Source organism: Dendrobates tinctorius, unplaced genomic scaffold (assembly GCF_039654945.1).
Source record: "Dendrobates tinctorius isolate UK_male_01 unplaced genomic scaffold, ASM3965494v1 ptg000074l, whole genome shotgun sequence".
Lineage (NCBI taxonomy): Eukaryota > Metazoa > Chordata > Amphibia > Anura > Dendrobatidae > Dendrobates > Dendrobates tinctorius.
The window spans coordinates 3,948,514-3,974,000 of record NW_027361742.1 but is presented as its reverse complement, the minus strand read 5'-3'; the positions used below and the strand labels follow the sequence as shown (position 1 = coordinate 3,974,000).

The window sequence follows — 25,487 nt, the reverse complement described above, 5'->3', positions numbered from 1 at the left end:
CCAGACCTGAATCCCATAGAACACCTGTGGAGAGATCTAAAAATGGCAGTTTGGAGAAGGCACCCTTCAAATATCAGGGACCTGGAGCAGTTTGCCAAAGAAGAATGGTCTAAAATTCCAGCAGAGCATTGTAAGAAACTCATTGATGGTTACCGTAAGCGGTTGGTCGCAGTTATTTTGGCTAAAGGTTGTGCAACCAAGTATTAGGCTGAGGGTGCCAATACTTTTGTCTGGCCCATTTTTGGAGTTTTGTGTGAAATGATCAATGTTTTGCTTTTTGCTTCATTCTCTTTTGTGTTTTTTCATTTAAGACAAATTAAATGAAGATAATACTACCGAAGAATTTGTGTTTGCAATCATTTTCAGGAAGAAACTGAGTATTATCTGACAGAATTGCAGTAGTGTCAATACTTTTGGCCACAACTGTATCTACAGAATTCTGTAATGCTGTAGATCAGTGGTCCCCAACCTTTTTTGCACCAGGGACCGGCTTGAACCAAGACCATTCTTCCATGGCCCGGCAGGGCGGGGATGGAGGTGTGACAGGGGCGGGGCTTTGGTCATAAGGGGGTGGGGCTATGGACGCAGTTGTAGTTTAGCAGTGCATACTTATCATTTAATTATAACATTTTTAATGTGACTCAACTCACCATAGGTTTTGAATGAGTGGGTGCACCTGGCTTGTTTCTCTGTTTCAGTGGGAGCACTGGGCTACTTCTACTGATGACCGTCACTGCTAATGATGATTGGAACCTACAAGGAAATGGAGCATTGAGCACTTAAGAACAATTGTACTGGAGTACTGTACATGCTGATTATTTTCTAATCATCAGAAAATGTATGTGTGGTCCCCCCCGTCCTGTCCAGCTCTGTGTGGCTCCCCCTGTTGTATGCATGGCTCCCCTGTCCCATCCTGTATACATGGCTCTGCTCCCACTCTCCCATCCTGTATACATGGCTCCCCTGTCCCATCCTGTATACATGGCTCCGCTCCCATCCTCCCATCCTGTATGCATGGCTCTGCTCCCACTCTTCTATCCCGTATACATGGCTCCCCTGTCCCATCCTGTATACATGGCTCCGCTCCCACTCTCCCTCCCTTGTATACATGGCTCCGCTCCCACTCTCCCTCCCTTGTATATATGGCTCTGCTTCCACTCTCCCGGCCTCCCTTGTATATATGGCTCCGCTCCCAGTCTCCCGCCCTCTTCTGTATATATGGCTCCGCTCCCAGTCTCCCGGCCTCCCCTGTATATATGGCTCCGCTCCCAGTCTCCCGGCCTCCCCTGTATATATGGCTCCGCTCCCAGTCTCCCGGCCTCCCCTGTATATATGGCTCCGCTCCCAGTCTCCCGGCCTCCCCTGTATATATGGCTCCGCTCCCAGTCTCCCGGCCTCCCCTGTATATATGGCTCCGCTCCCAGTCTCCCGGCCTCCCCTGTATATATGGCTCCGCTCCCAGTCTCCCGGCCTCCCCTGTATATATGGCTCCGCTGCCACTCTCCCGGCCTCCCCTGTATATATGGCTCCGCTCCCAGTCTCCCGGCCTCCCCTGTATATATGGCTCCGCTCCCACTCTCCCGGCCTCCCCTGTATATATGGCTCCGCTCCCACTCTCCCGGCCTCCCCTGTGTATATGGCTCCGCTCCCAGTCTCCCGGCCTCCCCTGTATATATGGCTCCGCTCCCAGTCTCCCGGCCTCCCCTGTATATATGGCTCCGCTCCCAGTCTCCCGGCCTCCCCTGTATATATGGCTCTGCTTCCACTCTCCCTCCCTTGTATATATGGCTCTGCTCCCAGTCTCCCGGCCTCCCTTGTATATATGGCTCTGCTCCCAGTCTCCCGGCCTCCCCTGTATATATGGCTCCGCTCCCAGTCTCCCGGCCTCCCCTGTATATATGGCTCCGCTCCCAGTCTCCCGGCCTCCCCTGTATATATGGCTCTGCTTCCACTCTCCCTCCCTTGTATATATGGCTCTGCTCCCAGTCTCCCGGCCTCCCTTGTATATATGGCTCTGCTCCCAGTCTCCCGGCCTCCCCTGTATATATGGCTCCGCTCCCAGTCTCCCGGCCTCCCCTGTATATATGGCTCCGCTCCCATTCTCCCGGCCTCCCCTGTATATATGGCTCTGCTTCCACTCTCCCTCCCTTGTATATATGGCTCTGCTCCCAGTCTCCCGGCCTCCCTTGTATATATGGCTCCGCTCCCAGTCTCCCGGCCTCCCTTGTATATATGGCTCCACTCGGCTCCCCCATCCTCCCCCATCATACTTACCCTCACATCGCTGACCTTCCTTCCCGTCGCTGAACTTCCCTCCCTGCATCTCGCGGCGCTTCAGCTCCTGTGCGGAGCGGTCACATGTTACCGCTCATTAAGGTCCATGAATATGGACGCCACGCCTATGGGAGAGGAGTGGCGTCCATATTCATGACCTTAAATGAGCGTTACACTTGACCGCTCAGCGCTGGATGAAGCCGCCGCGGGATGCAGGGTGAGTATCAGCTGCTGCACCGCCGCCGGCTCCCCTTCTGTCCGCGGACCGGCAAGGGCACTGCAACGGCCCGGTGCTGGGCCGCGGACCGGTGGTTGGGGACCCCTGCTGTAGATAAGCCCCCGACGTAATCTGAAAGATAATAAAAAAGGGTTAGATTATACTCACCCTGGCGTTCGGTCCGGTCCGATGGGTGTCGCCGTCCGGTCTGGCGCCTCCCATTTTCATACGATGCTGTCCTCTTCCTTGCTTCTCCTTCAACTCCTGCGCAGGCGTACTTTATTTGCCCTGTTGAGGACAGAGTAAAATACTGCAGTGCGCAGGCGCGGGACCTCTCTGACCTTTCCCAGCGCCTGTGCACTGCAATACTTTACTCTGCCCTTAACAGAGCAGAGAAAGTACGCCTGCACAGGAGCCAAGAGAGAAGCAAGGAGGAGGACATCATCGTATGAAGATGGGAGGCACCAGACCGGACAGCGACACCAACCGCACCTGACCGCGCCCCCTGGTGAGTATAATCTAACTTGCTTTTCTTATCTTTCAGGTTTCATTGGGGGCTTATCTACAGCATTACAAAATGATGTAGATAAGCCCCTGATGGCGGTAGCCACAGCTTATAGGGCAAAAATGGGGTGACAGATTCCCTTTAAGTGTTTGAAAAGCAGTAGATGAGAAAGATGATAGGGCTGATGACAATGACAATCCATTACTTGCAGGTACTGGCTTCTTACCAGAAAGAAAATCACAAAGATAGGAAGGAGGACAGCTTGAGCCTTGCTCATCTTGGTAGTCTGTTTGCTTTCCCCATATGAAAAGATGATGCAGTTTCATGTGCTAGTAGTGTGAATGTGTGCCAGGATCCTATTTTCCCGCAGCATAACCTGTACACTGTCTGATACCCAGGTTATATCCATTACAGAATCATTATCTTCATCATCATCATCCCTGATTTGAGTGATAGTTGCCTCTTCATGGGAAATGGCCTGAGTTACTTCCCTATCATCTAATTCCTACATTGAAATTTGCCCAGGCTTAGACTGCAAATACCACTATTACAGCCCATAGTACCATGGCTTATAAAGCCAGCATTGCATATTGGGGTTAAAATCATGTTTTCTACCTTCTTTATCCTCATGTCATCTAAACACAAAGGATGATTGTTTATTTCTTCCAATTAATCAACAATTGTTATGGTTGTTATGGTGTAGTATGTTCCTTAGCCTGCGGGTGATTTTTGTTAAGGAACTATAGGGCTGAACAAAAACAGGACTTATAGATGGAATAGAAAGTCTGCCCTTCACAATAATAAATGTTAAGATAGACTGCATTTTTGTATTAGTATTCGCGGACGGAGACAATCACTCTCATTTTCAATTTGTTTAAGCTCTGAAAATAGTACACCACAATCAGATTAGGTCTTTTTTGTCTCTTTTTTTAAATGAGCTGTGCACTCTAACCTACTATTCCTACAATGTTCCTACACTCCTTGACCAGCCCTCATTTTTATACTGTCCCCATGATTGGTTGTACTAGATTATGCAATGTAATATACTGCACAGCATTATGAGGAAGGCCATGTAGCCACTCCTGAGTCTTCATGCTATGGGAATACCACGACAGAGAGGGGCCAGAAGATTGCAGTGTTTGGTTACACAAACCCCTGCACATATTCGATTTTCTTCACCTTCCTATTAGCAATGAAGGTGTTCCTTGCTCTGATATTGCAAGAGTTAACTCAGTTCTGTTTATCTCCTAGAGTTCTCCGTTCTGAATTGCCTCAGCTGTTCTATGTTGGTCACTCCTCGGAGGTATAATGTCACGGCTCTGCTGTCGGGTGTCCCGGGACCAGGGGCTCCTTCCCTGTCCCTAATGCTAGAAGTGCCCTAGCTCGCCCTGGTTTCGAAATTCTTCTGATGATGAAGACACCGGGGCCACATACCTTGCCTTAGCTCCTTAGCTCCTGAATCCACCCTCAGACTTTTCCCTTCCCCCACCCAGGGAAAAGGGGAGTAGTTGTATACCATAATACACCACGCAAACTAACATGATAATACAAACAGGGATAAAAGAAAATATCAATCATAGACATATGCTCACACAAACAGAGGAGTGGAGGATGGAGTAAAACTAAAGTAGGAGAAGGGGAGGAAATTACTACACACCCAAAATCTAGCAACAGTCTCAGATAAATCTACCAATCGCTTTCTCAAACAGCAACCAACAACCTCTAACCATGCAGCAAAAGCTAACTCTGACAATGAGTGCTTGATAGGGCTCAGTTATGTAGGAGATGGGAGTGGTTAGCAGTGAACAGCAGAGCTTTAACGTAGGAAATCCAGGATTTCTCCTGGAAAAATCAGATTCTGTAGTCTTCTGGCTCCTCTCCAACACAGTAAACCGGTGGCATATATTTGCTCAACTCTTGTGCTAGGAAATAGCTGATGATAACAACTTCCTGGTTTGGTGGTGAAGGGGAGTGCTGAAATAGTAGTAGTCAGTGGGTGTAGTTTACAGGAGATAGCTGTGTGGATTTAGTAATGTGTGTTTTTCCTAATCCTCTCCCATTTGGTTTGCCCCTCCTGCTTTTCCCTTGATGCATGGAGAGCCTGCTTGTTGGGCCATGACACAGGCAGCTGCGGTGTCGAACAGCTGATTATCGGGAGCGCTGCAGGTATCCATGTTACCAATGCAGCTATTCAGTAAGTGCTATAGCTATTTGGATAAGCACTTATCCTAAGCTATTCTTTCAACCCTATTAGTGTTATATCATACACTTCTGTTCCATACATCCCTGGATGGAGAAGGAAGTAGATCAGCATGCATTTAGGAGCATAGCAAGGTACAAGACCCCACAGTCTCCACCTTCAGGGGTAGTCTGGGTTACAAGGATAGCCTAGGGTCCTAGACAATTGCCCAGAGAAATACAGCAACAGTATTTTGAAATTATCACATCATCAGTCTTTACCTTTTTGAATCAACTGGATCCTCTGTGCGTGCCGCAATAATGGAAGAGAGAGCGTCACATGACGCTCCCTCTCCCTTCATTACCCTCTTCCTCTGACACACAGCGGGTGCGCGATGACATCACTTCATCACGTCCCCGCTGTGTGCCTGTCTGACTGCAGCGCAGCTCCTGACAGAGCAGAGCCGCCGCCGAAATCAGTGTGGGAGCGAGGAGGAGAGGTGAGTATAGTGTTTTTTTTTTAAAATTTATATAGTGAGTCCTGGTTGCACGATTATGATACCCCGTATGGGGGGGGCAGCATGATACGCGTATGAGGCGGCAGCATGACATACTCCGTATGAGGAGGGGGCAGCATGATACCCTGTATGATGGGGGCAGCATGATACACCGTATGAGGGGTGTAGTATGATACCCCATGTAATGAATGACAGCATGACACCCTATGAGGGGGGCTGCATTATATTCTGAAGGGGCTACATTACATTCTTTGTGGTGGCTGTATTATACCATATGAAGGGGGCTACATTATAGAGAAAAAAAGAACAGAGAGTGAGAGAAAGAACAGAGAGAAAGAGAGGAAAGAAAGAACAGAGAGAGAGAAAGAAAGAACAGATAGAAAGAAAGATTAGAGAGAGAAAGAAAGATAAGAAAGAAAGAAAGAACAGAGAGAGAGAGAAAGAACAGAGAGGAAGAAAGAACAGAGAGAGAAAGAAACAGAGAGAGAGAGAAAGAACAGAGAGAGAGAAAGAAACAGAGAGAGAAAGAAAGAAAGAAAGAGATTCTATAAAGATACTATAGCAGCCCGGCTCCCATTGTAGTACCCACCTGAGCCTCCCAGTTCAGGACATATCATGATCCACTCACATGGCCAACATCTCCAAGTCGAAGGCGATCCTGCTGTCCGCGCTGTCGGAGGAGACGATGATGGATCTGAAGCATTCCCTGAGGTGCCTCCATTGTTCTGTCACAATCTCCTCCCGAAATTACCTCATTTCCGGTCAGCTTCCAGCACGTCACTTCCGGTGGAACATCACGTTCAAATTTTAAAGTGCTCCTTGGGGCTCTGCCGTGTACTCCTGTGTCAACGGGAAAAGTAAGCTCCCGACTGGGGCAGACTCTCAAAATTGAGATGGTTGGGAGGTATGAATGCTCCTCACCATACACCTTGTACACGCATAGCTCCGCACACCTCATACTCACATGGTTCCGCTTTCTATGCCTCATACACACACAGCTCCGCTCCGTACACCTCGCACACACGGCTCCACTCAGTACACACATGGCTTCACTCCGTAAACCTCATACACATGCGGTTCTGCTCCGTACACCTTGTACACACGCGCTCTGCTCCGTACACCTCGTACACACGCCGCTCCGATCCGTACACCTCGTACATAGGCGGCTCAACTCTGTACACCTTGTACACACGCAGCTCCGCTCCGTACACCTCGTAAACGCGCGGCTCCGCTCTGTACACCTCGTACACGCGCGGCTCCGCTTTGTACAACTCGTACACACGCGGCTCCACTCCGTACACCTCGTACACACGCGGCTCCACTCTGTACTCCTTGTACACATGCGGCTCCACTCCAAACACCTCGTACACATGCGCCTCCGCTCCGTACAACTCGTACACACGGGGCTCCGCTCCATAGACCTCGTACACAAGCGGCTCCGCTCCGTACACCTCATACACACATGACTCTGCTCCGTACACCTCGAACACACGCGGCTTCGCTCTGTGCACCTTGTACACACACGGCTCCGCTGCGTACACCCCGTACACACATGGCTCTGCTACATCCACCCTGTAAACTCCTCCTGACCTCATAGAGAATCTTCCCTTCATCCAGCATGGCAGGGTCCTGCATACACTGAGAGGCCCCTGATCATGTGACCTCGACTCCTCCCCTCCTGTGACCTCATCACATGTCCGGTGGCAGAGAAAACAGCACGGCAGAGCAGGGAGATGATCGATTCTCCTTGCTCTGCCACAGATACAGCTACAGCAGCGTAGCCCGGGTGGGCCCCCTCAGAGCACGGGACCTGGGGCGACCGCCCCCTCTGCCCCCCCCGGTAGCTACGCTACTAGTCAGACTACATTAAGTACAAAAAAATCCCCTGTTAATGGAAAATAAATAATAGCATAACTCAAAAGACAATATATATTAACAAAGATCCATGTCTCAACTATTAAGTGAAAATTAGGGACCAAAAGAGTTTTAGCATAAAAAGATATAAATTTTATTACATAATAATTAAAAATAACAGCAGAGCAACAATGCTAAAGCAGGCAGTGGTAGACATAAATGGTAGATAATATCTAGAAAAAAATCCAAGTGGAAAGGGCATTACTCCCTCAAAGTACTCACTGATAAATCACATCCATATAGTGTAAATATAATCTAGAGTGCCTTATTCATGAATCTGCCATATTTTATATAGTAGAGAAAATAAGAGTATATCTTTTGCCAAGGAATTTATTTTAATAAATTCACAAGAATGTTAATTGTACCTGACGCCGTGAGCAGAAACCACCACACAGAGAGTAAAATAATTGGGTTACAAGAAGCTGCACCATAATTGCCACAATGTGAGCCGGCATGTTCACGAAGAGCAACATAAATAAACAGTTAGTTGCTCAGCAGAATAAACCACATATTAATGTGAAAAAAACTGGGCACAAATTGAAAATGCAAACAATGACCTCAGCGAATATTGGCGCAGATAAGCCCATACAAATGACCGGACTAAGGCCAAAGCAAAGTATTCTCTACTAGGCAGAAGAAAAGACCTATTAAAACCTAGTACCGTAACACTTACATGAAGTGACTATGTGCTGCCGCTGCCTGCCGCCTCTACGCGCGTTGCGCCTTGGCTTCCTCAGGAGGAATATTCGCTGAGGTCATTGTTTGCATTTTCAATTTGTGCCCAGTTTTTTTCACATTAATATGTGGTTTATTCTGCTGAGCAACTAACTGTTTATTTATGTTGCTCTTCGTGAACATGCCGGCTCACATTGTGGCAATTATGGTGCAGCTTCTTGTAACCCAATTATTTTACTCTCTGTGTGGTGGTTTCTGCTCACGGCGTCAGGTACAATTAACATTCTTGTGAATTTATTAAAATAAATTCCTTGGCAAAAGATATACTCTTATTTTCTCTACTATATAAAATATGGCAGATTCATGAATAAGGCACTCTAGATTATATTTACACTATATGGATGTGATTTATCAGTGAGTACTTTGAGGGAGTAATGCCCTTTCCACTTGGATTTTTTTCTAGATATTATCTACCATTTATGTCTACCACTGCCTGCTTTAGCATTGTTGCTCTGCTGTTATTTTTAATTATTATGTAATAAAATTTATATCTTTTTATGCTAAAACTCTTTTGGTCCCTAATTTTCACTTAATAGTTGAGACATGGATCTTTGTTAATATATATAGTCAGACTACATGAAGGAAGCAAACAGACGTGTTATAAATCACAGAAATATACCCCAGACCATGCAATACTGTATTGCTGAGAAATGTAACCCTACAAAATTGTGAAAAGCTTTTACTCAATTTTTTGAAGATCAAAAAAATGTACCCAGACTATGTAACACTGTATAGCTGAGAAACGTAAGCTTGCAAAATTTTAAAATGCTTTTCCTCAGCTTTGGAGATCACAAAAATGTACCCAGACTACATATTACTGTATGGCTGAGAAATGTAAGCTTGCAAAATTCTTTAAAGTTTTTTTCTGTTACATACAGTAGGTCCTACAGGAAATGCACTCCAGATCATGCAATAGTGTATGGATGAGAACTATAATCCAACTAATTTTTTTATTCTTTATTATAGTGTTAGATAATATTACAGAAATTTATCCAAGATGCATAAATTTCACAGAAATGTACCACATAACACATAAAACTGTATTGATGAGAAAGTTAAGACTGCAAAAATTTACTCCACACTTCAGAACAGTGTATGGCTGAGAAATGTAGCCAAGAAAAATGTTTCAAGGTTTTCAAGGTTGGGTGTGTTATATAAACACAAAAATGACCTACTAATACTTGATGGATCAAAATATATTCAATATTTTCAGCCCTCTCAAAAAAATCTGCATCTATATATACTGCTCAAAATAATAAAGGGAACACTAAACACCACGGGCGGTCAGGTGAGGAAAATCTCCAGGAGTAGACCCTCTGGATCGTGGCACCGAGGGGACCCTGAGCGAGCCGCCAGGTGGAGCTGACGCTTATACAGGGATCGTTAGGAGCAGGCCCAGGGGTTCGGGTGCCACGATAGCCGGTACCGAGAGGGGTGGCTCAGAATGGACTGGAGTAGGACCACGGGACTGTAGAAGACAGGAACAGAGTAGGATTGCAGGACAGGAGCACAGATGGCTGGACGGAGCAGGGACACCGGAGTAGCACTGCAGGACTGGAGCACAGACAGCAGGATGGAGCAGGAACACGAAAGGTAGGACTGGAATAGGACTGCAGGACCCGAGTAGAGATGGCAGCAAGGGACAGGAACGCCAGAGTAGGACTGCGGGGCTGGAGCACAGACAGCAGGACGAAGCAGGAACACGGAAGGCAGACTGCAGATGACAAGTAAGTGTACTAAGGAACGGGCCCAGTGTGCTAACAAACATGAAGATCAGGCCCTCCAACAATGGAGGGAGGCCTGATATACCCCTGCCTGGTCTGCCATTGGTCCAGCGGTGCCCTGACCCGGAAGCACCGCCAGAGCACAAGCGACAGGAGGGAGGCGTGGCCGCAGCCTACGGTGCATGCGCATTGCATGCAGAGACGCTGTCGGCCACGGACCTATCAGAAGGGACCGCCACCGCTGCCTAATGGCGGAGGGCTGCGGAGCGGGAACGGATGCCGGGTGAGTATACAGCGGTGGCATGACAGTACCCCGTCCCTTAAGTTGCCCTCCCCTGAGATTAGCAAAAAATGTCTTGAGAATGCGGGGAGCATTGATATTCTCTCGGGGTTCCCAGGACCTCTCCTCAGGACCAAAGCCCCTCCAGTCAATAAGAAAAAGGTCCTACCTCTAACTTTTTCTTGGCGATGATATCCTCCACCTCAAAGATATAATCGATACCAACCGGCTGAGAAACAGGATCAGATACGGAGTGGAAGTGGTTCAGTACCACAGGTTTCAGGAGAGAGACGTGGAAGGTGTTCGTGACCTGGAGCGAAGCAGGCAATCTTAATTTGTAGGCAACTTCATTGGCACATCCAAGTATTTCAAACGGCCGGATGTACCGCGGGCCCAGCTTGTAAGAGGGCAGTTTCAACCAGATAAATTTGGACGAGAGCCGGTCAGCGGCCTTCTTGAGTGGCGTGTTGGTCTCGGCCCAGGTCTTGGAAAATTCTGAGTACAAGGTGTTGGCCGCGGGTATTTCGGAGGCAGGGGTTACTGGAAGGGGAATACCAGGATGTCTTCCAAACACAATGAAAACGGAGACTTGGCTGAGGATTCGCCAGTATAGTTGTAGGCGAAATCTGCCCAAGGTAGTAGGTCAACCCAGTCGTTTTGGTGGGCATTGGAGAAATGACGTATGTACCCAGTCAAAGTCTGGTTGGTACGCTTCACCTGCCCATTGGACTGCAGATGGTAAGCAGAGGAGAAGTCGAGGGAAACGTTCATGAGCTTACAAAGTGCCCGCCAGAACTTGGAGGTGAATTGAACCCCCCGGTCAGGCACAATACGTTGAGGTAGTCCATGGAGTCTGAAGATCTGATGGATAAAAACTCTGGCCAACTCAGGAGCCGAGGGGAGACCGGACAGAGGGATGAAGTGGGCCATCTTGGAGAAACGGTCCACCACCGCAAGGGTTACCATACAACAAGAAGAACGGGGTAAGTCGGTGATGAAATCCCTGGCAATGTGTTCCCAAGGAACGGCAGGGGCTGGTAACTGGAGCAATAAGCCGGAAGGAAATCTTCGCGGTTCTCTGTTCTTAGCACAGGAGGGACAAGAGGCCACGAAATCAAGCACATCTTGGCGAAGTGTAGGCCACCAGTAGTGACGCGTGATAAGGGCAAGCGTCTTCTTGGTTCCGGCATGGCCGGCCAGTCTGGAGGAGTGACCCCACAGAAGGACCTTCCTCTTGAGATTTTCTGGCACAAGGGTCTTGCCTGGGGGTGGAGAAAGCCAGATCACCGGAGCCACAGTGATGATTCTAGTGGGCTCAATAATGTGCGAAGGTTCCTCCACTGTCTCGATTGGCTGGAAGACCCTGGATAGGGTGACGGCTTTGGTGTTCTTGTTGCCGGGGGGAAAACAGAGCTCAAAATCAAATCAGGCAAAAAATAAGGACCATCTGGCCTGACGAGGAATTGAGTCTCTGAGCAAACTGGAGATAGGCCAATTTTTTGTGGTGAGAGAAGATTACAAAGGGATGGACAGCTCCTCCAGGAGATGACGCCATTCTTCCAGGGCCAATTTTATGGCCAATAGTTCACAGTCGCCGATCGAGTAGTTGCACTCGGATGGAGAGAAAGCCTTTGAAAAAAAGCCACAAGGACGCAGACGACCGGAGTCGAATCTCTGGGACAGTACTGCCCCGACACCTGTTGAGGAAACATCCACCTCAAGCACAAAGGGTTGGTTGCTTTCGGGACTGTGCAACACCGGGGCTGTGGGAAAAGCCTGTTTTAGAGTATGAAAGGCCTCCTCCCCCTTCGTAGTCCAAGAAATGGGAGTTGCCCCCTTTCTGATGAGAGCAGAAATAGGTTTGGTTTTTGCGGAAAAGTGAGGAATAAATTGCCTGTAATAATTGGCAAATCCGAGAAACCGTTGTATCGTTCTTACACCAAAGGGTCAAGGCCACTTGAGGGCAGCAGTCAGTTTCTCAGGATCCATCCTTAATCCAGCGTTGGAGATAATATAACCCAGAAATGGCAGAGAGGTTTGTTCAAAGAGACATTTCTCTATCTTAGCATATAAGCGATTCTCCCGAAGACGCTGTAACACCAGGCGAACACTCTTTCTGTGGGATGAGAGATCCGGTGAGAAGACAAGGATGTCATCCAAGTACACAACCACACAGGAGTACAAAAGGTCGCGGAAGATCTCATTGACGAACTCTTGAAACACCGCAGGAGCATTGCAGAGACCAAAGGGCATGACCAGGTACTCGTAATGGCCATCTCGAGTGTTGAAAGCAGTCTTCCACTCGTCACCTGCGCGAATACGGATCAGATTATAGGCTCCCTTAAGGTCTAACTTGGAGAAGACCCGGGCCCCTCTGAGATGGTCAAACAACTCCAGAATGAGTGGAAGAGGATACCTGTTTTGATGGTAATCTCATTCAAGCCCCTATAGTCAATGCATGGCTGTAGAGAGCCGTCCTTTTCCTTGATGAAGAAAAACTTGTCTCCCGCAGGCGAAGAGGATTTCTGTATAAAGCCTTTGGCGAGTCTCTCCCGAACGTACTCGGACATGGCTAAGGTCTCTGTGGGAGACAGAGGGTAGATGCTGCCCCTAGAAGGGGGTTGAGCTGAGGATAAGCTCAATTGGGCAGTCAAAAGGCTGGTGTGGAGGAAGAACCTCCGCTTCCCTCTTATCAAAGATGTCAGCGTAGGAACTGTAGGCTGAAGGAAGGCCCGCAAGGTCAGGGGGTGGACAGGAGTCAGACAGCGAGCTTGGCATGGGTGCCCCCAGCGGAGCACGTCCCCCGACGACCAGTCGAGGACAGGCTTATGTGTCCTTAACCAGGGGAGGCAGAATAGAATCGCATGGGAGAGTTTTGGCAAAACATAAAAAGCTATCTTCTCTCGATGTAAGGCTCCGACTTGCAACTCCACTTCCTCAGTGACCAAGGTGACGGTCTCTTGTAGCGGTCTGCCATCCCCTGCAGCAATCAGGCGAGGATTACAAAGGGAATTTGGTACTTGTCCACCTCTTCACGCCGGATGAAGTTACCTGCCGAGCCCGAATCCACGTAGGCCATCTCGGACCCACGTCTCTGCCCTGAGACCACAAGAACAGAAATAGTAAGAGGTTGAGAGGAATCATTAGCACCTAGGGAGGCCTCTCTTACCTGACCTAGGAGGAGGAGTTTCCCGGTCTCTCAGGACAGGCGCGGACAAAATGTGACGAACCTCCGCAATAGAGGCATAGGCCTTGCGCCCATTTCTCCCTCCGACGCAACTCAACCAACTTGAGGCGAGCCACCTGCATGGGTTTGACAGAGGAGGGAGAAGAGGGCCCGGCAGGACGGGGACTAGCGGACTGGTGGGAAAGGGAGGCCGGTCTAATAGGCTTCCTGTCTCTCGCTAACTCCTGGGCGCGCTCCTGGAAGCGCAGGTCAATGTGGGTGGCCAGAGAGATAAGGTCCTCCAGGGTGGTCGGGGTATCCCGACCTGCAAGATCATCCTTTATCCTGTTCGAAAGACCGCGCCATAATACCCCTACCAATGCCGAATTATTCCAGCCGAGCTCAGAGGAGAGAGTACGAAAGTGGATCGCATACTGTCCGACCGTGAGAGAGCCCTGATGAAGGTTAAAAAGAGACTCGGTAAGGGAGGCTAACCGACCCGGCTCATCAAAAACCCTGCAAAAGGTATCCAAGAAGACCAGAAGGCTCGAGACATTTGGATCGTCCCGTTCCCAGAGAGGGTTCAGCCAGGACAGGGCCTCTCCCTCCAGATGGGACGTAATGAAGGCTACTTTGGCTCGATCAGAGGGATAATGCTGAGGCAACCATTCAAAATGGAGGCTACACTGATTTAAGAACCCCCTACAGAGCTTGGGGTTGCCACTAAACCAAGGTGGCTTGATGAGGCGAGGCGTCGGGAGAGCTGTAGGCACGGGGGGTCGGAATCGGGATTGTGGCAGCAGACTGGAGAGCCCTACAAATGGCTATCAACGGAGGCCATATAACTCAAAATATGGGCTTGAGTAACCCGTTGCTGACCCAGCTCTTGTTGAAGATTGGCCAGCTGAGTGGCATTTCCAGGATCGGCCACCTGCAGGGCTGACAAACGGGTGTCCATGGACTTCATGACTGACATTATGCATCCCTGATTCTCCCGTAATAAGAGCAACTCCTTTTGGGAAGCAGCAGAAGTACCGGCGGAGTCCATGGCCTGATCTTACTGTTATAGGTATAAAACTGTGCAGTGGCATCAGTGTGCCAAGGTGGGTGGCACCAGTCCTTGATGATGATGTTAGCTGGTTAGCCAATCACATTAATGCCACAACCAAGATGGCTTCAGCATTTCAGCCATTCACAAGCAATCGCTGCATGCTTATTGGCTGTGTAACTGGCGCCAAAGATGTGGGGCGGGTTTTTCACCTTGAATTGGAGCATCGCCCATTGCTTGCCAAGTAACAAGCACTTCCCAGCACATTAATACTCGAGTGATAACCGAGTATGACTTAGCACATTCACTCATCCCTAAAAACCAGCAGTACAATACCCAGTTATTATTTAACCACTGGGTCTAATTGCCCAGGCTTCTTTTCATAACATAATGATCACTGAGCACACTGTAGCTGACACAAGAGAAGGTAGAAGCAGCAATAAACCAAAAAGCAGAATGATATACATAATAGAAAACTGCAGCTCATCGTACCCATCTAACGACACTGCAGGTAAGATTGGGGTTTATTAGAAGGGCCATCTGAATGGTATAGTGTAGATTAAGCTCAGCACGTCAGTGATGCGCTTACGTTGCACAGTGCTGTACTGATGATAGGAGGATGGTGTGGTAGTGGTGGCAATTACAATCAGCAGACCACCTGAGAAAGCAATGCAGAATTTCAATATCTAGGCTATTATGTTGCATCCAGTATGGTTGGAATCAATGGTTCTACCACTTTTTCACTCATATACCTTTAAGGCTGGTTTCACATTCGCGCTTTTTAAGCGCACGCACGGCCGGGGGTAGCTCCGCCCCGAGCCGGCTCTCTGCCCGGCGTGCCCGCCCCTTCCTTGTAGCGCCGCCTCCTAGCGCACAGCGGCGCCTGCGATCGGCGCACCCTATCTTTAGCATAGGGTGCGCAGATCGTGCGCAGGCCATGCGCTAGTTGCGCTTTGACCTGCGCTGCGCACTTTTGACGGTGCGCCGTGCGCGCCAAAATCCGAAAAGTTTGATTTTGGCGCGCACAGCGCACCGTCAAAAGTGCGCAGCGCAGGTCAAAGCGCAACTAGCGCATGGCCTGCGCACGATCTGCGCACCCTATGCTAAAGATAGGGTGCGCCGATCGCAGGCGCCGCTGTGCGCTAGGAGGCGGCGCTACAAGGAAGGGGGCGGGCACGCCGGGCAGAGAGCCGGCTCGGGGGCGGAGCTACCCCCGGCCGTGCGTGCGCTTAAAAAGCGCGAATGTGAAACCAGCCTAAATCTCTATTTACAAAAGTTGAATCACATGAGAAAGAATTGTACAGATAATCTTTAAAGTTTAGAGACAATATTTATGTAGCTGAGAATTAGGAATTATAGAAATGACAGCATCCATTACACTTGTGCATTTCGTAAACCCTCCAGAGCATATATTTTTGTAAGAAAATGACTCTATATGACTGACTTGAAAGCAGCAGGGGAGTATTAAATATTATTTGTGCTCATTTATTATATTTTTTAGAGCAACCTGGTCAGTCAGATGCCACTGACCCACCACCAGGTGAAAAGGAAGGTAAGTTGTTTATCTCATTTTAACATTTGTATTAATAAATAAACCAACATGTATCAAATCATACCCATTTAGGAAATGGCAATAATATATTTTCTCTGATATTGTTTCATGAAAACTGCGGGAATGTAACATAAAACAATTATTTAACAATGTCAGTTTTTCCAATACTCTGAACATAAAGGGCCCAATATAAACTAAGAATAAAGTTTGGTCTATGTGTAACCAGTAGAATGAATAGCATGACTCTATAAACACTAGTGTGCAGATCCCCAGAAATTTAAACAAATTGCAAGTCAATATAATAGGGTCAAAAAATAGTTCCTGGTGCTAGCTGACACACTGCTGAAGATTCAGAGAGTAGGTGGGTTTCTACATAATGTCCTTCAGGTATCACATCACATTGTCTAGTGTAGTGAATCAAGGAGCTATCTCAGTTGAGTTCTAACCAAGCTGTGTTATTTTAGGCTTTTACAACCTATGGTAGATGGTCATAGAACACAGCTCATTCCACATACAAGTAGAAAAAAGCCTAATTTGATTGTGGTGTACTACTGCCGTACAGCAGTGCTGAAACATTGAGGCTATGTGCCCACGTTGCGTTTTTGAAGCAGAATTTTCCTAAGCGGAAACACACACCCTCTTCCCGGGAAAACGCATGCCTTTTATGACACGCTTTTGTAAGCGTTGTTGACGCTTTTGTTAGGCTATGTGCCCACGTTGCGTTTTTGCAGCAGAATTTTCCTGAGCGGAAACGCACACCCTCTTCCCGGGAAAACGCATGCATTTTATGATGCGCTTTTGTAAGCGTTTTTGACGCTTTTGTTAGGCTATGTGCCAACGTTGCGTTTTTGAAGCAGACTTTTCCTGAGAGGAAACGCACACCCTCCTGGGAAAACGCATGCATTTTATGATGCGCTTTTGTAAGCGTTTTTGACGCTTTTGTTAGGCTATGTGCCCACGTTGCGTTTTTGAAGCAGAATTTTCCTGAGAGGAAATGCACACCCTCGTTTTCCTATGCGTTTTTGCAATACAACCGTATGTATGCGAAAACGCACGCGTTTCCGCAAAATTAATGAACATGCTGCGTTTTTTCCCGCTATGCGTTTCCGCAGCGGAGAAAGCACACCATTAGCACAACATGTGCGGATTCCATTATGATAACATTGGATGCTTTTCTTAAGCGTTTCCGCGGCAGAAACGCGCGTCTAAAAGCGCCGCGGAAACGCTTAAAAAACGCAATGTGGGCACACAGCCTGAAAATGGGAGCTCTAGTCATATCTATAATAATAAATGCCCTAAGCAGCTTCCGGTTGTAACAACTTCTGTCCAGTTGTAACCGGTGACGTCACCGCACACCTCTTTCCATGTTAACCCTCAACACACCACTCCTCCTCAACACACACACTCCTCTCACCTTTCACCATCTCCACTCACGTCCACTCACTCTTTCACTCCACATACGACCCTTTCTCTCACTCTGTCTCTCATACTCACGCCGTCATCGCCGCTGACCCACGATCCCCGACATCTTCCGCCGGCGCCATCCTGGATCCAGACGTCCTCCACGCCGGCGACATGTTCTTGCGGCGACGCCATTTTGGATCGGCGAAATCCCGCTATAGTCAAGATGGCGTCGCCACAAGAACATGTCGCCGGCTTGGAGGACGTCGGGATCCAAAATGGCGTCGGCGAAATCTTGCGAGATTTCGCCGACGCCATTTTGGATCCCGACGTCGTCCACGCCGGCGACATGTTCTTCCGGCGACGCCATCTTGACTATCGCGGGATTTCACGATACTCAAGATGGCATCGCCGCAAGAACATGTCGCCGGCGTGGACAACGTCTGGATCCAGGATGGCGCCGGCGGAAGAAAATGTCGGGGATCGTGGAGCAGCGGCGATGACGGCGTGAGTATGAGAGACGGAGTGAGAGAAGGGGTCGTATGTGGAGTGAAAGAGTGAGTGGAGCTGGTGAAAGGTGAGAGGAGTGTGTGTTGAAGGTTAACATGGCAAGAGGTGTGATGCTATCGCATCCTCTCGATGCGATAGCATCGGGCCATAATCTAGTTCTATGAATAAGAATCCAAAGATCGAAGTGATATAGGGAAGTGCTGTACCTGCATAGTCACTCAATGTGGTTGTGAACTGCATGATCAGAAATGTCATACAGCAACAGCACCATAAAGGCAACTTTTTTTATTCTTAACACACTACAAACCTACAAACAATGAGGGTAGTATATACAGTGGGGAAAAAAAGTATTTAGTCAGTCAGCAATAGTGCAAGTTCCACCACTTAAAAAGATGAGAGGCGTCTGTAATTTACATCATAGGTAGACCTCAACTATGGGAGACAAACTGAGAAAAAAAAATCCAGAAAATCACATTGTCTGTTTTTTTTTCATTTTATTTGCATATTATGGTGGAAAATAAGTATTTGGTCAGAAACAAGCAATCAAGATTTCTGGCTCTCACAGACCTGTAACTTCTTCTTTAAGAGTCTCCTCTTTCCTCCACTCATTACCTGTAGTAATGGCACCTGTTTAAACTTGTTATCAGTATAAAAAGACACCTGTGCACACCCTCAAACAGTCTGACTCCAAACTCCACTATGGTGAAGACCAAAGAGCTGTCAAAGGACACCAGAAACAAAATTGTAGCCCTGCACCAGGCTGGGAAGACTGAATCTGCAATAGCCACCCAGCTTGGAGTGAAGAAATCAACTGTGGGAGCAATAATTAGAAAATGGAAGACATACAAGACCACTGATAATCTCCCTCGATCTGGTGCTCCACGCAAAATCCCACCCCGTGGGGTCAGAATGATCATAAGAACGGTGAGCAAAAATCCCAGAACCACGCGGGGGGACCTCTGCAATGAACTGCAGAGAGCTGGGACCAATGTAACAAGGCCTACCATAAGTAACACACTACGCCACCATGGACTCCGATCCTGCAGTGCCAGACGTGTCCCACTGCTTAAGCCTGTACATGTCCGGGCCCGTCTGAAGTTTGCTAGAGAGCATTTGGATGATCCAGAGGAGTTTTGGGAGAATGTCCTATGGTCTGATGAAACCAAACTGGAACTGTTTGGTAGAAACACAACTTGTCGTGTTTGGAGGAAAAAGAATACTGAGTTGCATCCATCAAACACCATACCTACTGTAAAGCATGGTGGTGGAAACATCATGCTTTGGGGCTGTTTCTCTGCAAAGGGGCCAGGATGACTGATCCGGGTACATGAAAGAATGAATGGGGCCATGTATCGTGAGATTTTGAGTGCAAACCTCCTTCCATCAGCAAGGGCATTGAAGATGAAACGTGGCTGGGTCTTTCAACATGACAATGATCCAAAGCACACCGCCAGGGCAACGAAGGAGTGGCTTCGTAAGAAGCATTTCAAGGTCCTGGAGTGGCCTAGCCAGTCTCCAGATCTCAACCCTATAGAAAACCTTTGGAGGGAGTTGAAAGTCCGTGTTGCCAAGCGAAAAGCCAAAAACATCACTGCTCTAGAGGAGATCTGCATGGAGGAATGGGCCAACATACCAACAACAGTGTGTGGCAACCTTGTGAAGACTTACAGAAAACGTTTGACCTCTGTCATTGCCAACAAAGGATATATCACAAAGTATTGAGATTAAATTTTGTTTCTGACCAAATACTTATTTTCCACCATAATATGCAAATAAAATGAAAAAAAAAACAGACAATGTGATTTTCTGGATTTTTTTTTCTCAGTTTGTCTCCCATAGTTGAGGTCTACCTATGATGTAAATTACAGACGCCTCTCATCTTTTTAAGTGGTGGAACTTGCACTATTGCTGACTGACTAAATACTTTTTTTCCCCACTGTAATACACTTCTGTACCTAATTTTGCCACAAAATTAAAACTTTGCTATAAAGGCTTGTTTGTCACAGGAATTGTGCTTCGTCTGTTGTGAGATGGGCAAGCAATGATTGCTTTAACCTCTTCAGGACTGGAGGTATTTTTGGTTTTGCGTTTTCGTTATTTGCTTCCCTTCTTCTTAGAGCCGTAACTTTTTTATTTTTCTGTCAATATGTCCATGTGAGGGTTTGTTTTTTGCAGGACAAGTTGTAATTTTGAAGGACATCATTGGTTGTACCATGTCATGTATTAGAAAATGGGGAAAAAAAATCCAAGCGCGGTGAAATTGCAAAAAAAGTGCAATTTCACACTTGTCTTTTGTTTGGCTTTTTTACTAGGTTCACTGAATGCTAAAACTGACCTACCATTGTGATTCTCCAGGTCATTACGAGTTCATAGAAACCAAACATTTCTAGGTTCTCTTTTATCTAAGTGGTGAAAAAAATTACAAACTTTGCTAGAAAAAAATTGCGCCATTTTCTGATACCTGTAGCGTCTCCATTTTTCGTGATCTCGGGTTGGGTGAGGACATATTTTTTGTTTGCTGTGCTGATATTTTTAATGATACCATTTTGGTGCAGATATGATCTTTTGATCGCCCGTTATTGGATTTTAATTCCATGTCGCGGCGACCAAAAAATGTAATTCTGGCATTTTGACTTTTTCTCGCTACTCCGTTTGGCGATCAGGTTAATCCTTTTTCTATTGATAGATCTGGCGATTCTGAATGCAGCGATACCAAATACAGTGGGTACGGAAAGTATTCAGACCCTCTTTGTTTCATTGCAGCCATTTGGTAAATTTAAAAAAGTTCATTTTTTTCTGATTAATGTACACTCTGCACAACATCTTGACTAAAAAAGCAGAAATGTAGAAATTTTTGCAAAGTTATTTAAAAAAAACATGAAATATCACAAGGTCATAAGTATTCAGACCCTTTGCGCATGCACTCATATTTATGTCACATGCTGTCCATTTCCTTGTGATCCTCCTTGAGATGGTTCTACTCCTTCATTGGAGTCCTGCTGTGTTTAAATAAACTGATAGGACTTGATTTGTAAAAGCAAACACCTGTCTATATAAGACCTCACAGCTCACAGTGCATGTCAGACCAAATGAGAATCATGAGGTCAAAGGAACTGGCCAAGGAGCTCAGAGACAAAATTGTGGCAAGGCACATATCTGTCCAAGGTTATAAAATAATTTCTGCAGTACTCAAGGTTCCTAAGAGCACAGTGGCCTCCATAATCCTTAATTAGAAGATGTTTGGGACCACCAGAAGTCTTCCAAGACCTGTCCGTCTAGCCAAGCTGAGCAATCATGGGAGAAGATCCTTGGTGAGAGAGGTAAAGAAGAACCCCAAAATAACTGTGGCTGAGCTCCACAGATGCAGTAGGGAGATGTGAGAAAGATCCACAAAGTCAACTATCACTGCAGCCCTCCATCAGTCGGGCCTTTATGGCAGAGTGACCCGACGTAAGACTCTCCTCATTGCAAGACATATGAAAGCCCACATAGAGTTTGATAAAAAACATATGACGGACTCCCAGACTATGAGAAATAAGATTCTCTGGTCTGATGAGCGAAGATAGAACTTTTTGGTGATAATTCTAAGCAGTATGTGTGGAGAAAACCAGGCATTGCTCATCTACTGCCCAAGTGAAACATGGTGGTGGTAGCATCATGCTATGGGGATATTTTTCAGCTACAGGGACAGCACGACTGGTTGCAATTAAAGGAAACAAGAATGCTGCCAAGTACAGGTATATCCTGGATGAAAACCTCTTCCAGGGTGCTCTGGACCTCACACTTGGCCGAAGGTTTACCTTCCAACAAGACACTGCTCCTAAGCACACAGATAAAATAACAAAGGAGTTGCTTAAGAACGACTCTGTGACCATTCTTGACTGGCCCAGCCAGAGCCCTGACCTAAACCCAATTGAGCATCTCTGGAGAGACCTGGAAATGGCTGTCCACCAATGTTCACCATCCAACCTGACGGAACTGGAGAGAATCTGCAAGGAAGAATGGCAGAGGATCCCCAAATCCAGGTTTGAAAAACTTGTTGCATCATTCCCACAAAGACTCATGGCTGTACTAGCTCAAAAGGGTGCATCTACTCACTACTAAGGAAAGGGTCTGAATACTTATGACCATGTGATATTTCAGTTTTTCTTATTTAAAAAATGTGAAACAATTTCTACATTTGTGTTTTTTTCAGTCAAGATGGTGTGCAGTGTACGTTAATGAGAAAAAAATTAACTTTTTTTGAATTTATCAAATGACTCCAATGAAACAAAGAGTGAAAAATTTAAAAGGGTCTGAATACTTTCCGTACCCACTGTATGTTTGATATTTTTTTATTGTTTTATTTTGAGTGGGGTGAAAGGGGGATGATTTGAACTTTTATTTTTTTGTATTTTTTAAACCATTTTTTTTTACTTTTGGCATGCTTCAATAGTCTCCATGGGAGACTGGAAGCTGCCATAACCTGATCGGCTCTGCTACACACAGGCGATGATCAGATCACCTCTGTTCAAATCAGCTGACATGTCTCGTGAAAGATGTGGGCTCACCGCCAGAGCCTACATCAAAGGAACGATGTCCGATGTTGGCTTACTATTATGCCCAACATTGGAAAGGGGTTAAAGACAAAATAAAATCTCTATAATTGAGAAATTGAAACATAACTATTAACTTAACAAAATATGAATGTTGTAAATATATTCCAGGGGTGAATTAAGTATTGAACACATCACCAATTTTCTAAGTAAATATATTTCAAATGGTGCTATTGAGATTAAATTTTCATCAGATGATGGTAACAACCTGTCCGATCCACACAGGCAAAGAATGAAACCATAGATGTCCATAAATTAAGTTATTTGCAATAATCAGAAAGGAAAAGTAGTAAATACTCTTACAGAAATCTTTTGGACTAGAAGACTCTCCGGACCATTAGTCACGCTATTGAGTCTCACTCTCAGAACATTGTGAGAACAAAGCTCCATAGAGTTACTTGTGGTCAGAGGCAGGCAGGAACATGAGAATTTTGATGCCTGCCAGTGACGGCGTGTAACCCTATGGAGTCTCGTTGTGAGAACATTCTGAAAGTGAGTCTCAATAGGGTTTCTCACAGTCAGCGCAGGCAGTAGTGTGAAAATTTCCATGCCTTTCTGCTGATCGGGAGTGAACACACACACACAGAGGAAAAAACTTGATCCCACAAAGTAATCCACATCCATTTTCTTCTTTGCCTTTGGCACCTGTGGATATCACTAAAGCTGCCGCTATGCACAGCCGCCGGCTGAATAATTTAATCAGCGTCTCCTGCTCACACTACTATTAGCAAGAGCAGGAGATGCTCATGACAGTATTGATCATCAGTCAGTGCCTGACAGGCAGTAACCTTGTCACTGCTGTTCACAGCTGCAGGCTCATACACTGTGAAACTGTGATCACCCAGAATGGAAACTGTGTTCACCCAGAATGGGAACTGTAACACCAAGCGGCTGTGACCAGCGGTGGCTTCAGTAAGGTTACCACCGGACAGAGACCTTTTTTCAATGCTATCACACAGAGAGTGTGTGATATTTGGGCTCCTCATTGATTTGATTGGGAATCAGGTACTGTTCTAGTACCCAAAGCAAACTTGCTTTTTAAAGTTCCGCCAAACCATATCAACTCAAACATCCACAGGTCCGCTCATCCCTAATTATGACTAGAGATGAGTGAATATTTCAATGTTCTGTTCAGATTACTATTCCCAAAATTTGTATTATTCGCCGATTTTTTCATTGAATATTAACCGAACATAGCTGAACATCATTGAAGTCAAAGGGGGGCAAAAACAAATGCATTCACAACACCTTATAACGGGCCCAAAAGCTGCCAAAACATATCAAATTAGGGGCAGGCAGCAGGAAAGTGGCCTCAGTTTACCCACAGTACAAAATTTAGAATGGCACTACAGCAATCAGCCAGGCATGAGGTATCATGGACTGGACCAGCATTTACAGCTTTGAATAGGACTTCAAATTAAGAAAAGGTGGGTTAGGGATCAGCGTATGCCTGCTGTGCTGGGAGCCCTGATACTACATGCAACAGCTCAACCTGCTTTGATGCTCAGCCACACTCAGGAGGTGCAAATATTAGTTTTGTAGACTACTATTGTCAGAAAAATGTAAGGATAGCAATACGGGTATTTGACTCAAAGGAATTGGAGGCCTGCCTGTCTCGAAAGCCTACTGCTACAGGCAAAACACGTGAAGGAGACCCAACCAGGAGTCTACACATTTCCAAAAATTAGTGGCAAACACCAACAAAGTGGCATCAATTTCACCAGATTAGAAATAGTATAATAGAGCCTGACACCTCTTCTACTACAACCAATCCAGCAGATGGAGAGACCCAATCAGGAATGTTCACATTTCAAAAATGAGTGGCAGACACCACCAAAGTGGCATACATTTCACCACAGTAGAAATAGTATAATAGGGACAGACACATCTTCCACTCCAGCCAAATCAGTAGATGGATAGACCCAATCAGAAGTGTTCACATTTCAAACAATTATTGCAATAATATCACCACAGTAGAAATAGAAAAATAGGAATCAATGCATCTTCCACTACATCCAACCCAGCAGATGGACACCCAACCGGAAGTGTACACATTTCCAAAAATTAGTGGCAGGCACCACTTTCACCACAGTAGAAATACTATAATGGGGAGAGACATCTTTTCCATGAAAGGCAACCCAACAGATAAGACACCCAACCAGGAGTGTTCACATTTCCAAAAATTGTTGGCAGACACCAACAAAGTGGCATCAAATTCACTAGAGTAGAAATAGCATAATAGAGAGGGATATGGACCGGCACATCTTCCACTACAGCCAATCCAGCAGATGGAGACCAAATATGACTGTTCACATTTCCACAAATTTGTGTTAAAATCTGCAGCAGCAACAGCAGGTACAAAAGCCACTCTATAGATATCACAGACTGCAATTATGCAAGATCAATGCAGCACACTAAAAACTTCAACATCGCCTTGTCTGTATAGTCTGTGGTTGTGGTACAAAAGTCCTTGGAGATCCATGATTTGTTCATCTTGATGAAAGTTAGGCAGTCTACACTTTCAGGGGACAGCTGGCTCTGCTTATCTATCAGGACACCACCTGCTGTGCTGAAGACATGTTCTGAGAGAAAGCTGGCTCCTGGGCATGATAAAGCCTCCAAGGAGTGAGAGACGAGTTCAGGCCAATCATCCATTTTTGAAGACCAAAATGTGAAAATCCAAATCCTCCCTAATGGTATTGATTTTGAGTTCTAGATACTCCTGCACCAACCTCTCTATTCGTTCAACAATTGTCAGACTTGGACTCTGTTGTACTGGTGCACGAGCTGGTCTAAAATATGTGCTAAAGGACTCACAGAAATTGCTTCTGCCTCTTACACTACTGCTGTCGCAGCTGCTGCTTCTAATA

General features: G+C 46.5%; 1 protein-coding gene across 3 annotated transcripts in view; it reads left to right on the top strand.

The window, feature by feature from the left end:
• The window catches only part of CFH (complement factor H), a 712,377-nt gene that overhangs the window by 425,120 nt on the left and 261,770 nt on the right, over positions 1–25,487 (top strand). For 2 of the 3 annotated variants that reach the window (XM_073582878.1, XM_073582877.1), the window contains exon 13: positions 16,061–16,111. The exons of the other annotated variant lie outside the window; for it this stretch is intronic. In XM_073582878.1, coding sequence (XP_073438979.1) covers positions 16,061–16,111 — 51 coding nt within the window. The remainder of the gene's footprint in view (positions 1–16,060; positions 16,112–25,487) is intronic. 3 annotated transcript variants of the gene reach the window in all.